Below are 24,990 nucleotides of genomic sequence, written 5' to 3' on the forward strand. Positions count from 1 at the left end.
CAAGTGCTAACTAACTCAAGTGGGAACATTAGTGTCCTTCCCACCATTCAAGTGGTGATTTCAATTCAATTCACCACAAGTCATTTCACCATCATCTTTCAACATCGTTTTCAAAAATATGACATCGGAAACTGTATGGCCTTTCCAACCGTCCGTAACCGTGGACGCGGCTATTCGAATAGGTTTACACTCTGCAGAGGTTGCACACTTGTGCCACAACATTTGATTTCATCCGTCGGGATTTCCCCAAATCATCGTAACACAGTACGCGGATCATCAACCATAACCTTTCACTTACAAATCCTAGTATGAGCACCTCTCCCCATGAGCTTGGCCTCCCAGTGAAGACCAACTGTCAACCTGGGAACTGCACAGGGCTTGGGCCGGAAAATCACCTCATTTCGCATCATATCATATCATTTCTTTTGTGGTAGAGGCAGCTTTCGGCATAACCCCGATGACGCTTGTTTAGAGGGAACCCATACTAAGACGCATAAACTTCCAGTTAAGCCCTACCCATAATCAGGTATTGTGGGGGTACTTAATAATTGGAAAGGTATCGCATTCAAACCAACATCATTGTTTATCAAAAATCACCATCTTCTCTTGTTCACATTCACCTTCAAAAATCATTCAATGGAATGCATCTTCATTCCAAGGTTTCAAAATCATTTCAAATTCACATTGTTCCCATCTAGAGTAGTCAAGTTTTATTTCATTAGCACTAGCTCTAAATCATGAGGGGTGCTATCTTGCTTTGCTTGGAAGAGACTAACTCACTACTCTAGTAACCAACTTGTACTTTGACCAAAGTTAACTATAAAAGTAACTCATTTAGAAAACAAGTAAAAACTTGTAAAGCAAAAACTTGGGATGGGTTCATCTAAGACAAGATAAGAAACATGGTGCCTTGCCCCAAGGGGCTTTGCACTTTGCAAGAATAATAGCTTGCCTTGGTAGTTCTCAAACTGTTCCTCCTCCTCCTCTTGGTAGCAACCTTCTTCTTCGGCGTACTCTCCGGTGCTACCGTCTAAATTTGAATACGAGTATAATTACTCACTAATTCAATGGCTATTCCATACATCACATATAACACACAAACTATTCTATGCACACAAAATAATCTACTTAGGTGCATGGGTTGTGGGGGTTAAATAGAATTCACTTCTTCGTATTTCATATGTAAATGATAGTTTCCATAGGGTTCTTGAGAAATAATTTTCTCTCATTGAAATCTTCTTAAGATTTAATTTCTCAAATAATCATGGATGAACTCATATTGACCTAAGTCAAATGTTCATCATCATCATTTGGGAAAATGATTTAAATGAGGTGGATCACCTCATACTATTTAAATAACACTACATTTGATTTAAATCTCAAGTAATTCATATAAGAGAGTTTGGGACCAGGGGTCCAAACACCCCATGAATCCATGTGAGACAAGTTTAAATGAAGTGTAATACTCCACATAATTTACCTTAATAGTTTTGGACAATATCAACTAGTTAAACTAGCCATAATATCCATTCATTAAACCATGGCATGATCATACAAAGTGACCACACCATTTTATTGCATAAACAATTAGTGTAAGTCAAAGGTGAGCTATTAGAGTTGGAATTAACTTAAATTCTATTTTGGTTGATTTTTAAGAATTATTTGAATAGGGAAAAGTCCCTGTCTTGTTATTTTTATCACATTTATTCTACAAGGAATCTGGCCATGAGGCCAGTGGCATTGGCTAGATATTTTCATTAGCTTTCCAACAACATAAAATTCACTAAATTTGGTTTAGCCAATTTGAAACTATTGATTTTCAAAGTGGAGGCAGTATTCAAATTCATTTGGAATTAATTAAACTAGATTTGAATTAAACAGGCCGGCGGGAAAACTAAACGGGCCGGATTCAATTTAAATGGCCCAAGGCCAGCCCAGCCACGGTCCAGTGCCGCGCGGGCTGCCTGACAAAGGGTCCCGCATGTCAGCGGCTCATCTAACCCGAATCGGTAAGTTTCAATGTGGGGCGTAGGATTAGAAATAGATCGGAGAGCCGTGGTTCATCGTCGTCTCCGACGAGAACCCGACGGTGCGGCGGTGGCAGTAGGGGGTGGGAGAGCTTACGGCGGCTCCAGCGAGGGATGGCAGTGTGCGCGAGGTAGATGTGGACGACGGCGAAGCAGCTGGTAGCAGTGGCGGAGCTCGAGGTGGCCTGGATCAATGGCGATTGCTCCAGGGCTTCCGCGGCTCCGATCTTGCAATTGGCCTTGCTCCGGCGACGATCGAGGTGGCTAACGGTGCGAGGCGAAATGGTGAAGGGTGGGGAGTGAGGTGGTGTGCTCAGTTGCTTCCAGGGAACTCTCTATTTATAGGATTGAGCAAGGGTTGTGGGGCAGTGGCAAGGTCGACCATGGCGCGGCTTCTCCGGCGAGCGGTCGAGCTAGGCGGGGTGGTGGCAGTGTTCTACGGTTCCTGGCGATGCTATTGGCGGCGACAGCTTGGTCGGGGAGGGCCTGGTTGGGTCGCATTGCTTCCAGGCATGTCGCGGCAGTGGCGGGATCTTCTTCCCCGTTCACGGCGGCGGCGGTCCAGGGTCTGGTCGTGGCCATGTCTGGCGGCGTCGTGGTGGCGTGGTGATGCTCAACGGCTAGCAAGCGGGGCCAGGGCGAGCGCGAGGTAGTGGCGCGGCGCGTGTCCAGTGCGTGTCCACGGCGTGCACACGCGCGACACGAACGGCATCCTGGCGCGTTCTGGGCGCGCTGTCTCCGGCGACTCCACGGCGGCTACGGCGAGCTGGTGAGTGCTAGGCGGGGTAGAGAGGCGTGCTGGCGATGCTGGACACCAGGGCCAAGGTTGGAGAGTGAGGGGGAGAGGGGTGGCTCGACATGGCCGGCATGGCCATGTCATGCATGCTAGGGTTTGCCTCCCTAGGTTACTATGGGGTATTAAGTGAGAGAGGGGACCAGGGGACCATTTAGGGTAGTGTAGTGTAGATTAGGTTTGTGTAGAACACTATTTCAAATAGTGTCAAATAGTGCTCGAATTTGGAAAATTCAAAGATAGCCCAATTTGAAATACTTCAAATGGTGAAAGTGTTTGAAAAGTGAGTGTTGATATTAGTTGTAAATGACCAGAGATGAATTGAGGTGGTGGTGGAATTGTTAGAATTCAAAAATTTGCAAAATTGGCTAAGTGGGGGAATGTTGCATATGTTAAAAAGTTAAGACTTTGGATGAGCATTGCTCATGATCAAAGATGAATTTGGCATGGTGATCTTCACCAAAGTTGTTCACCTTAAAGTTGACTTTGAAATGGTGCAAAGAGTTAGCAAGAATTGGTTTGGGAAAAATGAATGGCAAGGGCTCAAAGTGGTGATCAGACTATAATTGTCAATTTTGACCATTATCATATGTGAGTGGGATTTGTGTTTGAAATTCATTTGAATTGTGAAACTTTGATTCCAAAAGTTGTAATAAGTGTTTAATAACATTATTCAACTAATGGTGAAGACCAAATTGGTCTAGGGTCAAAATTTATAAAAATGCCATAGGGCATATGTGAGGGTTTTTAGGGTTTTGCAATTTATGGATTTTCCTCCTTTTTGATTTATTTGGTTGGTGATCTTCATATGATCCCACTAGGGTTTTAGAGCATATCAAATACAAGTAAAAGAAATCATCATGGCATATCACTCAAATGCACAAGTTCTATGCAGGGTACTATATGCAAATAGAAAAGTTTTTGTTGGTTTGAAATTTTGCTTTCTGGATTTCTCTAACTTTCTTTTTATTGAAATTTGGGGTGTTACAATCACCCAAGGTTTATCGAACTCAGGGAGGAAGAGGTCAAAGATATCCCTCTCATGCAACCCTGCAACCACAAAGCAAGAAGTCTCTTGTGTCCCCAACACACCTAATAGGTGCACTAGTTCGGCGAAGAGATAGTGAAATACAGGTGGTATAAATAAGTAGTAGCAACGGCACTTAAAAGTGCTTTGCCCAAGACAAGAAACAAGAAGTAGTAACGCAGCAGTAGTAACGCAAAGAAAACAAGAAACAAGCAGCGATAGCAGTATTTAGGAACAAGGCCTAGGGATTAGACTTTCACTAGTGGACACTCTCAACTTTGATCACATAACAGAATAGATAAATGCATACTCTACACCCTCTTGTTGGATGATGAACACCACTAACTGTGTAGGATTACACGAACCCTCAATGCCGGAGTTAACAAGCTCCACAATATTCAATGTTCATATTTAAATAACCTTAGAGTGCATGACAGATCAACACAACTAAACCAAGTACTAACATAGCATGCACACTGTCACCTTCACGCTCTGAAAGGAGGCATAGATCACATCAATACCATCATAGCAATAGTTAACTTCATAATCTACAAGAGATCACAATCATAGCCTACGCCAAGTACTAACACGGATGCACACACTGTCACCATTACACCGTGCAGGAGGAATAAACTACTTTAATAACATCACTAGAGTAGCACATAGATAAATTGTGATACAAAACACATTGCAATCATAAATAGATATAAATAAGCACTTCACTATGCCATTCATAACAGTGAATAAGTATTCTGTGAAATATAGCCTAAGAGACCCACACGGTGCACACACTGTCACCTTTACACACGTGGGACAAGGAGTCTCCGGAGATCACATAAGTAAAATTCACTTGACTAGCATAACGACATCTAGATTACAAGCATCATCATATGAATCTCAATCATGTAAGACAGCTCATGAGATTATTGTATTGAAGTACATAGGAGAGAGATGAACCACATAGCTACCGGTACAGCCCCGAGCCTCGATGGAGAACTACTCCCTCCTCATGGGAGACAGCAGCGTTGATGGAGATGGCGGTGGTGTCGATGGAGGAGCCTTCCGGGGGCACTTCCCCGTCCCGGCGGCGTGCCGGAACAGAGACTCCTGTCCCCGCATCTTGGCTTCGCGATGGCGGCGGCTCTGGAAGGTTTCTCGTACCGTGGCTTTTTCGTATCGAGGTTTTAGGTCGAGGGGGCTTAAATAGGCGAAGAGGCGGCGTCAGAAGGTCAACGAGGCGACGACACCATAAGGCGGCACGGCCAGGGCCTGGGCCGCGCCGGCCTATCATCTGGGGCCCCTGTGGCCCCCCTCTGGCGGCTCTCGGGTGTTCTGGATGCTTCCGGGGATTCTAAGATGCTGGGCGTTGATTTCGTCCGATTCCGAGAATATTTCCTTACTAGGATTTCTGAAACCAAAAACAGCAGAAAACAGCAACTGGCCCTTCGGCATCTCGTCAATAGGTTAGTTCCGGAAAATGCATAATAATGACATAAAGTATGCATAAAACATGTAGATATCATCAATAATGTGGCATGGAACATAAGAAATTATCGATACGTCGGAGACGTATCAGAGGCATGAACCCTCTATCGAGCATAAATACTCCCTCTTGGAGTTAAGAGTAAAAACTTGGCCAGAGCCTCTACTAATAATGGAGAGCATGTAAGATCATAAACAACAAATAGGTAATAGATTGATAATCAACATAGCATAGTATTCTCTATCCATCGGATCCCAACAAACACAACATATAGCATTACAGATAGATGATCTTGATCATGTTAGGCAGCTCACAAGACCCGACAATGAAGCACAATTAGGAGAAGACGACCATCTAGCTACTGCTATGGACCCATAGTCCAGGGGTGAACTACTCACTCATCACTCCGGAGGCGACCATGGCGGTGAAGAGTCCTCCGGGAGATGATTCCCCTCTCCGGCAGGGTGCCGGAGGTGATCTCCTGAATCCCCCGAGATGGGATTGGCGGCGGCGGCGTCTCTGGAAGGTTTTCCGTATCGTGGCTCTCGGTACTGGGGGTTTCGCGACGAAGGCTATAAGTAGGCGGAGGAGATAGGTCAGGGGGCCACACGAGGGCCCCACACAACAGGCCGGCACGGCCAAGGGCCAGGCCGCGCCGCCCTAGTGTTTGGCCACCTCGTGGCCCCACTTCGTATCATCTTCGGTCTTCTGGAAGCTTCGTTTGAAAATAGGCCCCTAGGCGTTGATTTCGTCCAATTCCGAGAATATTTCCTTACTAGGATTTCTGAAACCAAAAACAGCAGAAACAAAGAATCGGCTCTTTGGCATCTCGTTAATAGGTTAGTGCCGGAAAATGCATAAATATGACATAAAGTATGCATAAAACATGTAGATATTATCAATAATGTGGCATGGAACATAAGAAATTATCGATACGTCGGAGACGTATCAAGGAGTCCCAAGTGGACTCCTCCCCATGGTGGCCGGCCACCCCACCAAAGGAAAGGGGGGAGTCCCACTCCCCCTAGGTTTGGTCATATGGAAGGTTTTATGTTGGGGTCTTATTCAGAGACTTTTGACCTAATCTTTGAGGTTTTCCACCTATATAAAGAGAGGAGGGGAGGGGCTGGCCGGCCACTCTTGCCACCACCTTGGCCGCACCCCTTTGAGGGCCGGCGCCCAAGCACCCTCTCCCAAACCCTAGCTACCTCTCCTTCACATACAACTCCCGCATACGCTTAGGCGAAGCCCTGCCGGAGTTCTCCACCACCACCGCCACCACGCCGTCGTGCTGTCGGGATTCCAAGGAGGATCTACTACTTCCGCTGCCCGCTGGAACGGGGAGAAGGACGTCGTCATCAACACCGAACGTGTGACCGAGTACGGAGGTGCTGCCTGATTGTGGCACCGTCAAGATCTTCTACGCGCTTTTGAAAGCAGCAAGTGATCGTCTACCGCAGCAATGAGAGCCTCCTCTTGTAGGCTTTGGAAATCTTCAAGGGTTAGTCTCGTTCATCCCCTTGTTGCTACCATCTTCTAGATTGCATCTTGGCTTGGATTGCGTTCTCGCGATAGGAATTTTTTTATTTTCTATGCTTCGAATCCCATCATCCCGTCCTGCGCGAGGCGCTCCTCCAATCTCGCGCGCGAGTACGCGCGCGGCCGCACGCGAGTACGCGCCGCTAGCTAAGCTCATCCTCCCGCGCGAGTACGGGCTAGCTGGCTCATCCGCCAGCGTGAATACGCGTGAGTTCCCGCGTCAGGTACCGGCGTACTGCCGCGCACGTAGCTAGCTATCAAATCAATTACAAAGCGATGTTGCTAGCTCACTACATATAAGTGTATATCCTTGCTTTTTATTATTATATCAAAACATAGGTACATTAGCGTAGACGAACGAGTACAGTTGCACACCCGATCGAGTATAGTCGAGCAGACGAGCGAGTACAGTCGTGCAGACGAGCGAGCACAGTCGCGCACACGAGTACAGTTATGTACAACACACGAGTACAGTTGTGAACAACATACGAGTACAGTTATGTACAACACACGAGTACAGTTGCGAACAACATACAAGTACAGTTGCACACACGGGCGAGTACAAGTACATTCGCGCACACGAGGAGGTAGAGTCGCGCACACGAGCAGGTACAGTCACGCACAACACACGAATACAGTTGAACACACGAGTCAGTACAAGTACAGTCACACACACGAGCAGGTACAAACGCGCATACGAGCAGGTACAGTCGTGAACACGAGCAAGTACATGTACAGAAGTACAATGACGCACACGAGCAGATACAGTCGCGCATAAGTACATGTACAGTCCCGCACACGGGTGAGTGCAGTTAGCGAGTAAAGGAAAAAAATTGCACCAAATACACTAAAAACAGGAGTACTATTGGAAGTCTCACAAAATTTTGTCATCGGCTTCCCCAGGAAGCTGGGGGGAGGGCAGCTTCTCGGGGAAGCCGCCAAAAGAACTGGGCCTTATCAGTTGAAACACCACACCACAGGTACAATCATAATATTACTGGAAGTACGAAAAAAGATCTTCAAACCTATCAACATGGGATCTAGTTTTGAAGATATCGACGCGAGAATCTCAAAAGTAAAAACGGTTCGCAATTTGGACTTACGGTTCTTAAGATATTTCATTTTAAAAAAATGAATCTAGAAAAAAAGGGAAAAACTGACACAACCCATTTTCCTCCTCCCCCATCCCCACCTTGCTTCCCCTTGCGACACGTGGCGAGCATGAAGACCACTTCCCAGGAATTTTCTGGCAGCACAACGCGCCACTTATCACATGCGGAGCGAGTTATATCTTCCCTTTGCCAAGGTCGGACTTTTTCTAGAGTTTTCGGCCAAGTTTGGTAACAAAACAAACACAAACGTGGTCTAATATTATAAGGCCAGGTATGAAATGAAGAGCCCACAATGCAAATAATCTTTGCCCCCTAAAGGCCCAACCAACAATAGAGAAACCCCAGCCAAGCCAACCTCGAGTCGGCTGCCACTGCCACCATTCCTGATTTCTCTGTTGCCCTCTTCCTCCTTCCTCGCGTGCGTGCGGTCCGCCCGGTCCCTCTACGCCCTGCCCTAGCTACCCCGACCACTCCGGCATAGGCCGCGCCGGCGGCGGCGGTGACGCCGTATCATCTCGGTAATTCCACCCCTCCCTCCTCCCTCTCTCCGGGGCCCGAAGTATTTGGGTTCTGGGAAGTAGAACGGGAGCAAGTATTATGCCCTAAGACTAGATAGGGTCCGTGTCGTGATGGAGTCCAGCACCCACCCCGCACCAGGCTTCTGCGCCAGAGGCATGGGCTGGCGTTTGATTATTCCGCCTTCTTTTTAAGCCGCCGCGTCAGTTCATCTGATTAGTGAACGACTGAACGAAGCCTAGATGGATTATTTGTAGGGTTATTTTTATTGTTTCGGCAATGTGGCTTCTCTCCTGATTACAAAATTATCCCCATCTTTGAAATTGCCGAGGCGCTATGCTTTTTAACTTTCACAGCCTTGTGTGGAACTCCAATTCGTCCTTGACCAGGTTAGTTTTCTGCAGTGCAGAGATAAAAAAATACACTCGAGAGCTTATCCTGATGTCCTTGCACATTTTTATCCCCTGAATCAGTTAGTCCCGATCTTCCCATGGATAAAGTTATTTGCATATCTACACTGTAACTAGTGTCAGCAATTATTAATTATTCAGATGAATCACTGTGAATGCTGATCCAGTCTTCTTACAATTATGATGAAATGTCAGAACCCGCTTTGAATTTCTTACTATCGATACCATGAGCCATATGCATGGACGTGGTGAATGAAATATATGGGCACCTAGACCTAGTTATGATTGGTGGCGACACAAATGTGTTCAGGTACCGCGAGCAATGGGGAGGAGATGTTCTCCCAGTAGAGGAGATGGCAGCAGGGGACAAAGCGCCTCTAGGAGAAGTTCTGGTGAGCAAGGAGGAAAGAAGGAACAAGGTTCTATAAGCCTGTTGGTGCGTAACATCTCCCATGACTGCAGGTACATAAAGTCGAACCCACCACCTGCTATTTATACTTGGCCTTTTTTCATGTCTGTGTGGCTATTAACTAGGCTGTCCTATTCACAACCTCATGCAGCTATGATCTTCTAGCTGCTTTCCAAAAATTTGGTCGTATCCGGGATTTTTACATTCCAAAAGACTATTACAGTGGGTAAGTTTCAACGCACCACCTACTAATTTTCTCTCATTAGACATGTAGGCATATTCAACCGCTTAAGATTCAATGGCTTTTGGAAGCTCTGTGTCTTCTTTTACTGATGTGCTTCAAGAGTTAAGAGCAGTAACCTTTTGGGGTGTTTTTCTTCTTCTCATATGGAAAAGCGATTGTTACTGGCCCCAAACTCACAGCCCAGACATACTGCATGGAGGAACCAGACCAGTGATAGGGAGATGTACTAGTTTATCTAATTTACATAAAACTCACATGTATCATTTTTTTTTCCTTTTGTTTGTATTTGTTGCAAACTCTATAAATGTCGCAGAGTGGATTTAGGATATGTTTTTGGATGTTAGCCTAGTAACTCACCGAAGTCTCCAACCTGATAATTTTAACAACCTATAGAGGATCAGGATATAGTAACAACCTATCAAGGATCAGGATATGTTTTCTTCTGCTATGAATCACTCTCAGAAATGATCCCCAGAATGGTATTGGCTTGAAGTAAATATGATACCTGGACTTGTTGAAGAGTGCTTTAACACTCCTGGCTATTCCTTTTCTTGATGAGTTCTGTGAAGACAAGATTTGATTTGTTGGCAAAATTAATTTACCAAAGAGAAGATGGTTTTTACTGGATCGTCCATGATAAGATATATTAAAGAGAAGTTGGTCTCAAGTACTTCAGTGAGTATCATTTGAGGATTTTGAAGTGAGTTGTTTTATGAAGATGTGATTATACAAAAAAACTGTTGTCTACTAGATGAGCAATGGCCCTCAGTTGGTTTTGGGGAAACTTGCTACCCTTTTGGTGAAAATGCTAGTAAGTTAATTGATGTGCATTGTGAAGAATTATAGAGGATTCACTGAAATTTGAAACTGTCGTGCAAACTCATCAGACACTTACTAGTTATGATCAATGTGTCTGTCTGTGTATAGCATGACATGAGTATTATTTATATAACATTATGTAATTATATCGATATATGTGCCATCTAGGGAGCCAAGAGGGTTTGCTTTTATCGAGTTTTGGGACTCACGTGACGCTTCTGAGGCACAACGTCGCATGAACCATAAGATGGTTTGTGGACGTGAGATTAACGTTGTTCGTGCTGAGGGGAAACGGAAACATCCTGATGGCACGCCTAGAGAAACTGGAGTCAGGTATTCAATGTCCATTAACTATGTTGAAATTTCTTTTGTGTTTCATTTTAGCTAACTTGTGTCACTTTTCTGCAGAGGTCATTCTGATTATAAAGGTCGCCATGTTTCTCGCCATGGTAATCTGATTTATTTCCATCTTCTATACTTGTTCCTTGCCCTTTTCGTCATGATGCTTTGATGAATGCAGTGGACTTTAGATGACCTTCTTTACTGATTGAAACTGTAAACTGCCCATTTTATCTTTTGATGTTTGATGAATTCAAAAGTAAATATAAACACAAAAGGTAGAGCAATTATCAATTTAGTTTTATGTCTTATCTATAATTACAAGTCCTTTTAATTTGCTCTATCTTGACCCAGCACTAGTTTCCTACTTTTCCTGTCAGGACCACACCTGCTGATATCTGGTAGAAAAATTTCTTGTTCAAAAGTGATATGATATTAAGAGTTGTCTGTATGCCATGTGCTACAAATTGCAACATCGACAAGTTGCTATCTTCCCTGCAGGACGTTCCCGCTCTCATTCGCACTCCCGCTCTCCTCGCCACGGTGGTCGTCATAGATCACGGTATTGCAGTGAATCTTGTCTAATAATGCTTCTCCATGATGTAGTGTGTGAAATATTTGTTCAAGTGATCTAACCTACACTTTAGGTCACATTCTCCTGCCCGAAGAAGGCATGGCGACTACTCTGCTTCACCAAAGAGAAAGGAAGAGTGCCAGACAAAATCATCAGGACAGTCAAAAGAACATGACAAGGGTAAGAAGCAGGGACCCTGTACTCCTCCTGACAGAAGTGACCACCATGATGCTGATAATGGTTCCAACGGGTAAGTTCTGTTCCTTCACTGCAGCTAAGTATTATCAAGAAAACCATGAGCACACTCTGTGGAGTCCAATTTGGTGATGCTAGTTTGTCGGTGTTTGTACCTCTTTAACAGTTGTGTATATGGCCAGGAGGCGGGCAACACCTGACTACTCTGCCTCACCAAAGAGGACGGAAGAGTACCAGATAAAATCACCGAGGCAAGCAACAAAACATGATGAGGATAAGAGGCAGAGATCTTATACTCCCACTGACAGAAATGACCGCCGGGAAGCCAGCGATGATCACAATGAGTAGGTTTTGTTTTCTCTCTAAGAAAAGAGAGAGTAGGTTCTGTTCCTACCGTGCTGCTAAGTGTGGCTGCCGCAATTCAGTTATACTATTCCTGAACTAATGTTGTTCGTACTATCTTTCCAAGGCGAGATGACAACTCTACTTCACCAAAAAGAAAGGAAGAATGCCTGGCGAAATCACCAAGACTGTCAAATGAACATGATAAGGATAAGAAGCGGAGATCCTGTAGTCGTGATGATGGGAACAACTGTTGTGATGCTGATATTGGTTTAAAAGAGTAAGTCTTCTTCCTTCATTGCTGCTAAAAGTGTCAGGAAGAATCTAGTTAGCCAATACGGAACTAGTGCTGCTATTATTTCTTACTCCATTAGGGTCCCATACTTCATCCTTTTTGACCCTTATCACAGTATGCTGGTCACTTTCGTGAAAACAAAAGAGTATGCTGGTCACATCTCACAATAGATTGATGTAGTTGCTTTATCTTATTTAGAGGTTATTGTACAACACATTCTGGGCGCAGCATCAATCTTGTGTACAATAGCTAATCATTTGTAGGATAAGATAGTTTGTCATGTAACCCTGGGCATACTCAAACTTAATTTATCCTTGACCAATACTGTACTGAACCTATACTATGATTTTGTGTGTGACATTTTGGCCTTCTCACGAACCCATAGGCCGTAATCTACAACACGGTATCTGTCATTACAATTTTATGTATGACATTTTGGCCTTCTTGCGAACTCTTAGACAGTAACCTATACCACAGTATCTGTCATAATTTTTGAAGTTTGCACCGTGCCTTTCTTCACTACATTGGAAGTCCTTGCATCTTGATACGGCTACATATCCTACTAGAAACAGGTTAGTACTGAGTATACATTATAAATATGGTGACTGATATCATGCTCCAGAACCTTATTTGTAGAGTTTAGCAATTATCTCCAGGACATAAAATGTGCACAGTTCATTGGCATCAGCGTAAACAACCTATTGGTGAGAAAAAAAAAAACCGTATTTAACTGACGTGCCTGTGGTTGGATCTGTGAAATTTTTATTACCATTGTGTTGCATGCTATTTGTATTACTGAAGAGCGTTCTATTTAGGATTGTTACATATTTTGTGCGCATAGTCCAGATATATTGCCAAGGTTGTCCAATGAGTAGATGGTTAACTGATTCCCTTTGTCCATATCTCCATTATAGGAACAATGTGCATGTTGATAGGAGGCAGGTTACAACTGGTGGTGAGGGATCCTGTCCCCGCCAGAGGTCACCCAGACCATCATCAAGATCACACTCAAGAAGGCGAGATGACTACTCTGCTTCCCCAAAAGGAAAAGAAAAACATCAGGAGCAACCACCAAGGCACTCAAAAGAAAATGATAAGTGTAAAAAGCGGAGGTCCAGTGCTCCTGATATTGATAATAGAAATGACCGCCGTGATGTTGATCATAGACACAATGAGTGAGTTCTGTTCCTGAACTGCTACCCAGTGTTACTGGCATAATCTACTTAGACTGACTGTTCCAGAACTTATGTTCATACTCTCCTGGCCCAAGCATGCAAGATGACCACCCTACATCACCAAAGATTATGTTTGTGCATATCTACCATTATAGTAACAATGTGCATACTGATAGGAGGCGGGCAACAACTGGTGGTGTGGTGTCCTGTCCCCGCCAGAGGTCACCCAGACCATCATCAGGATCACACTCAAGAAGACGAGATGACTACTCTGCTTCCCCAAAGGGAAAAGAAGAACATCAGGAACAATCACCAAGACGCTCAAAAGAATATGGTAAGTGTAAAAAGCGGAGGTCCGATTCTCCTGATGATAGAAACAACCGCCGTGATGCTGATCATAGCCACAATGAGTGAGTTCTGTTCCTAAACTGCTACCCAGTGTTACTGTCATAACCTACTTAGACTATTCCAGAACTTATGTTCATTTTCTCCTGACCCAAGCATGCAAGATGACCACCCTACATCACCAAAGATTAAGGAAGAGCACCAGTCAAAATCATCAGGAGAATCAAAAGAATATGATAAGGATACAAAGCGGAGATCCTATGCCCCTCATGATAGTAATGACCACCTTGATGCTGATAATGGTTCCAAAGAGTAAGTCTGGTCCTTCACTGTCCTAAATGTCACCAAAATAATCTAGTATTCCAGAACTACTGGTGTTATAATTACTGCTGTATTGAATTCATCCTTTCAACCCCTTACTGCAGTATATCAGTTGCGGCTTGCAATAGATCGATAGTTATTATTTCTCTTTTTCGGAGTTTTTACCAGCTACCGGACATGCTGTATACAGCTTCAATCATGTGTGTGCAATAGCTGATCATCTTTGTATGATAACATATAGTTTATCATGCAACCCTTGGCATACAAACTTAAATTTTCCTCAACCAGACTATATTATGGTCTACTGAAACTATATTTTTTTTGTGGGTGATATATTTTTGCTTTCTTGTGTATCCATAGTTTGTACCACTGTATTATCTGCCAAAATATATGAAAATGTCTACTATTCCTTTCTCAAGCATTATTATATTGGCCTCGGCGTACATAAATATAATCTTTTGGCCAGGAAAGTTCTTATTTCACTGTAGTTCTAACTTCTGACAAGATTGTGGTTGCATCTTTGATTTTTTTTTGTGTCATTATACAACTCGCTGTATTACTAAATTGTGTGCTACTTTAGAATTGGTTACATGACTTGTGTGCATATTTCAGATTTGTCTCCGTACCGTTCCGGTCATATTTGAGTAAATGATATTACATTCTTTGTGTTGGGTATCTTTGCAGTACCAATGTGCATGTTGACAGGAAGCTGGCAACACTGGATGCTGACAGATCCCATGCTGGCCGGAGGTCACCTGGACCATATTCTACATTGTCCTCAAGAAGGCAAGATGACTATTCTGCTTCTGCAAAGACAAAGGAAGAGCTCTGCGCAAAATCACCAAAACAGTCAAATGAACATGAGGATGAAAAGAGGAGCTCATATACTCCTGATGAAAGAAATGACCGACGTGATGCTGATAATTGTAACAAGAAGTAAGTTCTATTCCCTCACAGCTAAATGTTATTGACATAATCTAGTTATTATTTTACATGTTTAACGGTTTTCATTTTTCATACTCTAATGACCCAAGAAAGCAAGCTGACTACTCTGCTTCCCCAAAGAGAAAGGAAGAGTGCCAGGTGAAATCACCACGACAAACAAAAGATCCCGAGGTTACGAGGAGATCCTATACTCCTGATGATAGAATTGTCCGTCATGAAGCTGACAATGGTTACAATGAGTAAGTTCAGTTCCTTCACTGCTCCTAAATTTGACTCTGGTAATCTGCTACTCCGAGAACTTACATTGCTATGCTTACGGTGCCAAACTTCATCTTATTAACCCTCACTGGTGGCTATCAGGCACAGCTCACAAGTCTCTACATCATATTCCTAGATTGAGGATCCTACTAAACTCTGGTTCATTCTGAGTATATGCTATACTGACACTGTTATCATGTAGCAGAACCTTCTTTGGGAGTTGTGTAATTTATTGGCATCAGCGTATATACTCTCTTGGCGAGAAAAACATGCTGTTTTAACTGGAGCTCTGAAACAGTTGTGGTTGCATTTATGATTCTTATTTAAATATCACCGTAGTACTTGTTGTTTCTATTGTTAAACTCTGTTATGTTTAGTAGGTATTAAATGATTTCATGAGTTGTCTGCGTAGTTTAGAATTATATCTATTTTGATTATATGTTAATGCTAATCCCTTCCAGTCATTCATACCTCTGTAACAACTTTGTATTGTTGATAGGAAGCGTCCATCACCTGACAATGGTCCACCAAAGAGAACAGAAGAGCCTTGCCAAGAAAAACCACATAGCCAGTCAAACGAATTTGATAACGATAAGAAGCAGAGATCCTATACTCACGACTATAGAAAGGACCGTGGTAATGCTGATAATGACTCCAAAGAGTAAGCTCAGTTCCTTCACTGCTGCTAAACGTGACTGGTGTAAGCTTGTTATGCTATAGCAAAACTAATGGTTTTCATACTCTACTGACCTAAGAAGGCGAAATGACTACTCTGCCTCCGGAAATAAAGAGGAGCACGGGGCAAATTTCCCAAGACTGTCGAAGGAACATGATGAGCATAAGAAGAGGGGATCATTTACTCCTGATGATAGAGATGACCACCATGATACTGATAATGGTTCAAAAGAGTAAGTTCTCTTGCTTCACTGTGCTAAATGTGACAGGTGCAATCTTGTTATGATATACCAGAGCTAAGGTTGTTTATGCCCCCCTGTCCCAAGAAGGCGTGATGACAACTCAGCTTCCCGAAAGAGAATGGAGGACCACCGCGCAAAATCACCAAGACAATCAAAAGAACATGAGAATGATAAGAGGGGATCCTATACTCATGACGGTAGAAAGGACCACTGTGATGCTGATAACGGTTCCAGAGAGTAAGCTCTGTTCCTTCAGTGTGCTAAATGTGACTGCTGTAAGCTTGTTATGCTATTCCAGAACTAATGGTTTTCATACTCTACTGTCCCAAGAAGGCGAGATGACTACTCAGCTTCCAGAAATAGAAAGGAAGAGCACCGGGCAAAATCACCGAGACAGTTGAAGGAACATGATGATAATAAGAAGAGGGGATCATTTACTCCTGATGATAGAAGTGACCACCACGATACTGATAATGGTTCAAAAAAGTAAGTTCTGTTGCTTCACTGTGTCAGTTGTAATCTTTCATTGTAGGTGGTGACAGGTATAATCCTGTTATGCTGCACCAGAACTAATGTTGTTTATACCCCACTGTCCCTGGAAGGCGAGATGACAACTCAGCTTCCCGAAAGAGAATGGAAGACCACCGTGCAAAATCACCAAGACATTCAAAAGGACATGAGAATGATAAGAATAGGGATATCCATGACGATAGAAAGGACCGCTGTGATGCTGATAATGGTTCCAGAGAGTAAGCCATGTTCCTCCACTGCTGCAAAATGTGATAAGTGTAATCTTGCTATGCTACACAAAAACTAATGTTCCTTTTGCCCCAGTTTCCCAAGGAGGCGAGATGACAACTCAGCTTCCCGAAAGAGAATAGAGGACCGCCGTGCAAAATCACCCAGACAGTCAAAAGAATATGAGAACGATAAGAGGGGATCATATACTCGTGATGATAGTAAGGACCACAGTGATGCTGCTAATGGTTCCAGAGGGTAAGCCATTTTAAATTTGACAAGTGTGATCTTGCTATGCTATTCTAGAACTAATGTTGTTCATACTCCACCGTGCCAAGAAGGCGAGATGACTATGTATCTCCCAGAAAGAGAAAGGAAGAATGCCGGGGAAAGTCACCGAGACGGTCAAAAGAACATGATGAGAATAAGAAGAGGGGATCATATGCGCCTGATGATAGAAATGACCGCCATGATGTTGATAGAGATCGCAATGAGTAAGTTCTGTTCCTTGAGTACTGCTCAATGTGCATTGCATAATGTAGATATGATATTCCAGAAATGATGTTTTTTATTGAGCTAAGCTATTCATATTAGGGTCCCAAACTTCACTCTTTTAACCCTTATTGCTGTACGTAGGTCACAGCTCGCAGTAGGTTAATGTTTTAGTTACTATTTGATCTTTTTTTTTTTTGCCTCACATCATTTTTTAAGGCATTCATCTTGTCCACACAATAGCTGATCATTTGTATTGGATAACAAATTGGTAGTCTGGGCATACACCAACTTAAACATTCGTTGGCCTATTTTCTATTTATAGTCTACTGGACGTATGTTATGTAGATGCTGGGAATGTGCAACCTGATTTGTATAACCTATACCACTGCATACTTAGCCAAAATCTTAGAAAAATGTTATGTATTTTGCCTTTTTAGCACTGTTACATTGAGTAGATGATTCTTGAGTGTACTGTATTGTGACAATGATATTATGTACCACAACCTTGTATCAGAGTTCAGCAATTAGTCTCGGACCTATGTCTCTACAGTTAATGCACATCGTGTATGTAAACTTTTTGGCGAAAGCTGATGTTTAAACTAGAATTCTTATGGCCATGTGTATTGACAGGAAGCTGGCAACGCATGACAGTAAGGGTTCCCGCCTGAGTCCCCGCAGGAGGTCGCCGCGGCCATCTACTGGATCGCACTCAAGATCAGGGGACAGGACTCGAGCCCGCTGAAGCGACTGATGGAACCATGGAAGTGTATCCGCGCATTCACTCCATGCGTGTGCAACACTTGACTGTTGCTGTACCTATCTGTGGCTCCTCGCCGTTTCGTTGGTTGAGACAGGTCAGTAAGAAGTAAAACCCTCTTTGCAGAGCAGAGAATGGAACATAGATCAGCTAGGCAGTGAGAAGAACCGAACCCCTTTGGCTGCAATGCTGCTATCATGTGGTTGGCTGTGGCACCAAGCCAGAATTGCACATATTAGGGATGCGTGACTGTAGAGTCTGTTGTGGTCGGACCAGCAAAATGTATGGGAGGAACCTGAGTTTAATTGGACGGGGGAATGTAGAAGTTTATAAGTTTAAGTGGTATACAATCATTGTGCGTTGCTAGTAATATAATGTGGTTGTGGTATCTCAATCCGTAGCAGGTAGTCGATGTGTGCAAGCAAGGAAGGAATGGATCGCCGGAGATACCAGCCCGTGGTCGGCATGCTAACTTGCTTCACCCCTCGTGGTCCCAAATAGACGTCGGCAACTCTGAATGCTCTCAACCTCAGCAAGATGTTCCTTTTCCAGCCGGGCTAAGGGCATCTCCAACCGGGCGACCAAAACGGACGCGTTGTGCTGTCCGTTTTGCGCCGTTTGGGTGATCGCGCGGACACGGTCCGTCCGCGTGTCCGTTTGGGTCGCGCCCTGCGCCCAACGCAGCGGCCACCCATTTGGCCATTTGGCATATTTCTTTGAGAAATAGACCATCTGGCCACGCATCCTTATAAATAGTATCTAACAAACATAGAATAATATCTTGAAGTTATAGAATAATATCAAATAAACTGTTGCATGATGAAGAAATGAAATGTGGCATAGTTCGAAGAAATATAAAAATTACAAATTAAGATTGTCAACTCAATTTGGGCGCTCTAGGATCTCCTTCTGCCTCTTCTCGAACCAAGCTCTCTTCGCCTCACTCATGTTGGTCAAGTCGGCGTTCATGATCAGGTTGTCCTCGGCTTGTCGTTTGAGCTCAACTTCCTTCGCCTTCAACTCCACCTCTTGGGCCCTTGCCATTGCTAGGAGCTCAATTTCTCTTTCTTTGAGCTCAATTTCTCTAGCTTTGGTCTTGGCCTTGACCTCTTCAATCTCAAGCTTCTTCTTTTGGACATCGAAGTACTTCCTGTCCTCTTCTTTCTCCTGGCGCCTCCTCTCATCCCTCTTGTCCGTAGACACCTCTCTGTCCGCATGCATCTCCTTCAAAGTGCCAAATAATAGCATGGACGAGGCATCACGCTTCAAGTCGGCTTTGGTTGCCTTGTGGCCGCGTGGACGACTTGCACGAGAAGCGGAGCTACCGCAAGGCTGCCCACCATCAAGGTCAATGACCGTGGGATCTTTGGCGGTCTTGTTGCCAGTCAAGGTCGCCATGTACCCCTCGAACCCCTCCTGGAACTTGGGGGTGCCATGGAGTTGCTTCCAACAATGAGGGAAGGCAAAGGTCTTGTCTCCATTGTTGCCTTTGTACCATTCCAAAGCTTGCCACACCTAGAGCAAAGCAAGACAACAATGATAAACATATGTGCAAACATTGGATGACTAAGTTGAGGTTTAAGAATCATACCAAGTCATTCACACCCATGCCACTAACGGGGATCTGCTTCACGTGTTCACACGCCGCCTGAAACTTGTTGCATTCCGTTTGAATTGCTCTCCACCTCTTTTGGAGCGATAGCTCGCTGCGGTCGCTCTCAAATGGCTCCTGTCCGTATTTGCGATGTTCATGGAAGTAATCATGGATCCGGCGCCAGAATGCGGTCCCCTTCTGCTCGGCACCCGTCAATGCATCTTGCCCGATGGTCAACCATCCATCGACGAGCACCTTGTCCTCCTTCTCCGTGTAGTTGCTGGTTCTTTTGCTTACGCGGCGACCTCCAGCTTGTGCAGCTGTGGCTTGCGTGAGCTCCTGACCGAACAACGGCTCGTCGTCGATGTTAATGCTGCCGAGACAGGCAGTGCTGTCCTGCTGTGTGTCAATGGGAGGTGGCTAGGGAGCCTGCTCGGTTGAAGCATAGGGCATGGTGGTCGGCATTGCCTGCGTGTAGGACGAAGGGGCCTGCATCGGAGGCAGCGCGCGCTCGACCGACAAATCGTCGAGCAGGTTGCGTGCTCCGGCCATCGCTGCTGACCCCATGTGCTTGGGGCCTTTGGAGTTCGCCGGCGCACGGTTTAGGTCAATGGAAGAAGGAGACGGCCCCGTGAAGGACTCGCCCACCTCTGGTGACCCATCCCGTGACGGGTACGCGTACCGCGCCGACTGCGCCCCCAATTCCTATGGGCCGAACGTGTACCCAAACGGGGCAGTCGGCAGGGGTGCCGACCTTGGAGGAAGGGGCCGGGTCACGAACGACACCGAGCTCCCCCCCCCCCCCCCCCCCGAGGCCGTGCCGGCGCCCGGGAGGATCAAGTGCTGAGCGAGCGCTGCGTGGCCGTAAAAGAGCATGGCATGCTCTTGCATGACGTTCGCCTTCGCCTCCGTCTTGAGTTGGAGGAGCTGCTCCGCGGCAGCGACATCCCTCTTCCGTTGCTCGAGCGCCCTGCGGCGGTCGCCCCGCTTCTTGCTCTCGATCTTCCTCTGCTCCGCGGTGAGGTCGAGCTTCGCCTTCTTCGTCGCCAGCCCGGGCTCCACGACCACCGGAGCATCCAGTTCAGGAGCCTCCGACACGAGAGGAGCGGCAACGTCCGCGAGCTGTGCCTCGTCTCCGATGGTGGCGGTGCTGGCGGTGGCGGCGACAGTCGGCAGGTCGGCCATCTCTAGGTTTTGGGACTGGAGTGGAGTGTTTCTGTTTTGGGACACAGACAGGCGGGCCAGGGGCGGACAAAGGGTGGACGCGAGCGACCAGCACTCGGCGTCCGCGGCCACGCAAACTCGTCCCAGATTTGGGCCGGGTTTGGGTCGTCCCGGACGCCGCGGCCATCCGTTTTAGCGATGGGTCCGCGCACTGGGCCGCGTTTTTGTCCGGCTCGACCCATCCGGACGCGCGGGCGCGGTTTGGGTCGCCTGGTTGGAGATGCCCTAACCCCCTTTCCATTATGAATCAAAAGGGCATCTCCAACGGGGCGACCCATGTCGTGCCCGCGCGTCCCGATGGGTCGAGTCGGACAAAAAAGCGGCCCAACGCGGCGACGCACCGCAAATGCGGATGTCCGCGGCGTCCGGGACGACGCGGCCCGGCCCAAATCTGGGCTAGGTTTGCGTGGCCGCGGATGGCACGCGGCGTCCGGTCGCGTCCAGCCGCTTGGCTGCTCGTCTCCCTTGGGCCCACCTGTCGGTGACCGGGGAGGCTTATTAAATGTGGACTTGAGGGATCTGTCCCTCCAGTCCACTCCCCTTTCCACTGTCCACTCCCCGAGCGCAACCGCCGCCATGGCCTCGAAGCGACGGTTCGCTCCCGGAGCCAACGACGAGGAGGCGAGCAGGAGCCGCCGTCCTCCGCCGGCGCTGCGGGCCGGAGGAAACCGCGCCGGCCTCCACATCGGAGAGGCCGCCCGCGGCGGCGCGGCATTGGTGCAACCGCCGCCGCCGCTGCTGCTCGAGCCGAAGCCCGAGTCCTCGGAGGAGGACCCCGACCTCCGCGCCGCTCTGCTCATCTCGGCGGTGGAGGAGGACGCGAAATGGCCGCACCTCCATGTGGCCATTCGCACCTCCGAGATGGAGGAAGCGGCCCGGCAGCCGGTGGAGGAAGCCGAGGCCTGGGAGTTGTACGCCCAGGCCCGCCAGGCGCGACGGGAGGAGGAGGAAGCGGCGCGGTGGGAGGAGGCCAGGCGCCGCGCGGAGGAGGAGCGGCACGAGGAGCAGCGGCGGCAGGAGGCTAGGCGCCGCGCGGAGGAGGAGCGGCGCCAGAAGGTCAGGGGACGAGGCGCTGCTCTGTGCGCCGCCGCTTCCTCGGGTGGCTCCGGACCCCCATTCCGCCTGGGAGGAGGCCCTGTGGTCTCCGTGGCCGGAGTCCCCGGCGCGGTCGAGCCACAACAGTGCCTCACCGCCCGGGGACATCGTCGACGCCGACACCGACGACGCCCACAGGGACTAGGCGGCGCACCGGTGGCAACCGCGCCGTCGACCAAACCCTAGCTTAGGGTTTTTTTATTTGTTTTAAATTTTAAAGCCCATACATAGAGTTTCTTTTGTTAGTTTATTTGCCCAAAATAGGGCTATGTACAAATGTGCCCAAAACAGGGCATATTCTTAATGAAATTTAGTTTGAATTAGCGTTTTAAATTTCATTTTTGTTTTTTTTCGAATTTGCAATGCGTCTGTGCGTTGGACGCAGCGTGCGACCTAAACGGACACGCGGACGCGGGACGCTGTCCGGGTGTCCGTGCGGCCACTCAAACGATCCAAAACGGACGGCCCAGGACGTCCGTTTGAGTCGCATAGTTGAAGATGCCCGCTACAAAGACCAAATAATGGGCAACAAAGTAAAACAAGATTAAAAAACAGGAAAGCGAGCTGGGTAGTGGCAGGAAACTCGCTAGATTGAAACACCCCTACAGGGCAAAACCTACCACCACCAAGTATCACTCAGTACTCTTGTACAGGAAGTTCATCAAACTATCATAAGAGAAGCTAAGAGGCCAACAAATAGATCTAAGAGCATCTCCAGTCGCATCCCCTAAACCGTCCTCCAAAGCGCGCCGAATCGAGCGTTTGGGGGACGTGTTTTGTTCGTGCCGCGTTTGGGGGACGTCGCTCCCCAGCCGCGTCCTCCAAACACCGCCCCCAAACATTAAAAATAATTTAAATAGATAGAAGAAAACTCTTTACTATAATATTCAAATCGGTTCAACTTAAAATTACATATAAAACTTCGAAAAAACATAATTAAATTACATATAAATTATTTTAAACTACTTCGTCTTCTTCTTCGATGATGGCCCCGCCTCGTCGTCGTCATCACGGTGGCGCTTCCTGCTCGTCACCTCTTCCGAAGAGGCGGTGTCGGCCGACTCGTCGGAGGAACTAGTGTCCTCCTCGTCGTCGCCGGTGCTCACCGGCTTCACCTTGGCCTTCGCTTTCGCGTCCGCCTCCGCCTTCGCACGGGCCGCCGCCGCCTCCTCTGACCCCAGCCATTCCTCCTCGCTGTCAAGTGCCGGCATGGAATCATCACCGCTGCTGGACGTCTGGGTTCTGTCCCACCAATGGCGAAATCCAGCAGATGGAAGCTGCGAGATGTAGCTCATCGTCGCTGGAAGCTTGGATCAATGGCGGGCGGTTGAAGATCCGAAAGCGCCTACGTACGGGTCTTCTTATTGAGCGCGGATGAACGGCGGCGCAGAAGTCGAAGAGAGCGGCGGTTGCTCTTCCGAGTAGTCCGCGCTCCATTCCGGCGGTTGGCGCGTCGAGCGACGCGGTTGCCAATGCGACGGTTCCGCTTCCGGGCAACTGCACCGTCGCTACGTATGCGGCGGTTGAGCATCCGAGCCGCTGACGCGTCGGGCCCGCGTCGCTTCGCCTCGCTTTTCGTTGTGTCCGGCGTGCCCGGAGCGTCCCCTGTGGGACGGGGACGGGCTCAGGGCGCCGGACACCGTATCTGGGCGCGCCGGACAAAAATGGGCTTTGGGGGACGCGGCTGGAACGGTTTTTTGGTCCGGCGCGCCCCAAATCCCTTTAGGGGATGCTTTTGGGGACGCGGCTGAAGATGCTCTAAATAACCATCCTGGAAAGTCAACACCCACAAAACTTCCCCTCAATCGCCGACGATCAAAGCCGAATCTTGTACCATCCACCTTTGTCCTCCTAGCAACAAGCTTCATCAGCTTTCTGGTCTCTGCCACCACCTTCTCCTTGTCCTTGTTGTCATTTGCTTGTAAGCCTGCCTAGTATAGAAGAAAAGAACACATGATAAACACATCTTCAATAGGGGATTTCAGAGTATACCCTCAAACCTAACTTTGTTGCGAGTTATCCAATCGCCCAACAAACAGCAGAAATCCCCACCATATACGTTATCGTGCGTTGGCCTCACTCTTAATGATCGTGTCATGCATGATCACACACGTTTGTCAAGTGAGGGTACCGAATAATGGTAAAATGTTGCTGGAGCATGGAGCATGCTAAATGGCCGCTCTACATCCTTACGGCATGCTTCTTGCCATGCCACGAAATAAGATTCCTTCTCTGAAGCAGAATCTGAAACTGTCTTCACAAATGTAGCATACTGTAGATAGATATCATCGGCTAGATAGCACCCTTGGTATGTATGGCTGTTGATCTTGAAATTTACCGGCAGAGCATGTGTCTCAGCTAGCCCTTAATCGTCTCGTAGTAGCCATGAAACTTGCTACACGCCGCCTTGATGATGTTCTAACGGTGGGAGAGGGCGCCCTCGTTCTGGATCATGAGTTCCTCTTCTCGTTGAATGAATCGAGGATGCCCTTGTAGTACTTGCCTCCGGTTTGGTTGGCGCCGGTGATGGGGGCAAAAGCTCACTTGGTTCCACGCCTCGATGAGACATTCATCCTCCAAAGACCTCCACCTCGGACCACGAGTGCTGCCGGAATGTCTGTGTGTCGTCGTCCTCGTCGTGGTCACGCCGGTGTCGGCGTCGATAAGCTCCTTCTGGACCTCCTCCTCACCTTCGTCCTCCTCGGCCTCTTCTTCATACTCGTCGACGGAGGGTTCGTAGGCTTGGCCGCGTATGAAGCCAGTGAGGATCTCGTCCCCGGCGGCAATCTACACAACAAGTTACCTAGTTTGAATCGCCGCCGGTGTCTACGATGCACATAACACATAAAAAGTAAGGAAACTCACCTTGTCCTCGCCCATGGACGCGCCGGACGTGCTGCCGAATACCTGGTGGGCGCTCCTGCCCTCATCGGCGAAGAGGTGGCGGGGAAGGCCGGTGTCATCTGTCACGTGGCCGTCGGTGCTTCCCGGGCAGCGCAGGT

General features: G+C 47.2%; 1 protein-coding gene across 9 annotated transcripts; it reads left to right on the forward strand.

The window, feature by feature from the left end:
* Positions 1 to 8,312: 8,312 nt before the first annotated feature.
* Positions 8,313 to 18,469, forward strand: LOC127294634 (uncharacterized). Of its 9 annotated transcripts, none has more exons than XM_051324489.2 (22): positions 8,315 to 8,499; positions 9,218 to 9,369; positions 9,468 to 9,542; positions 10,548 to 10,712; positions 10,788 to 10,828; positions 11,220 to 11,280; positions 11,366 to 11,542; positions 11,670 to 11,831; positions 11,957 to 12,109; positions 13,039 to 13,299; positions 13,476 to 13,709; positions 13,801 to 13,956; positions 14,650 to 14,901; positions 15,000 to 15,149; positions 15,668 to 15,829; positions 15,924 to 16,076; positions 16,170 to 16,322; positions 16,416 to 16,571; positions 16,688 to 16,834; positions 16,920 to 17,081; positions 17,189 to 17,317; positions 17,949 to 18,469. In XM_051324489.2, the coding sequence occupies exons 2-22, from the start codon at positions 9,230 to 9,232 to the stop codon at positions 18,058 to 18,060; spliced, it is 3,201 nt and encodes a 1,066-aa protein (XP_051180449.1). In that variant the 5' UTR covers positions 8,315 to 8,499; positions 9,218 to 9,229; the 3' UTR covers positions 18,061 to 18,469. The 9 variants fall into 9 exon arrangements, 7 of the variants coding, with proteins under 7 accessions (XP_051180449.1, XP_051180448.1, XP_051180442.1 ...); XM_051324488.2 differs by having other exon boundaries at positions 16,929 to 17,081; positions 17,162 to 17,317; XM_051324482.2 differs by having other exon boundaries at positions 8,316 to 8,499; positions 17,162 to 17,317.
* Positions 18,470 to 24,990: the final 6,521 nt, after the last annotated feature.

Source organism: Lolium perenne, chromosome 4, assembly GCF_019359855.2.
Source record: "Lolium perenne isolate Kyuss_39 chromosome 4, Kyuss_2.0, whole genome shotgun sequence".
In the NCBI taxonomy this organism is placed as follows: Eukaryota; Viridiplantae; Streptophyta; class Magnoliopsida; order Poales; family Poaceae; genus Lolium; species Lolium perenne.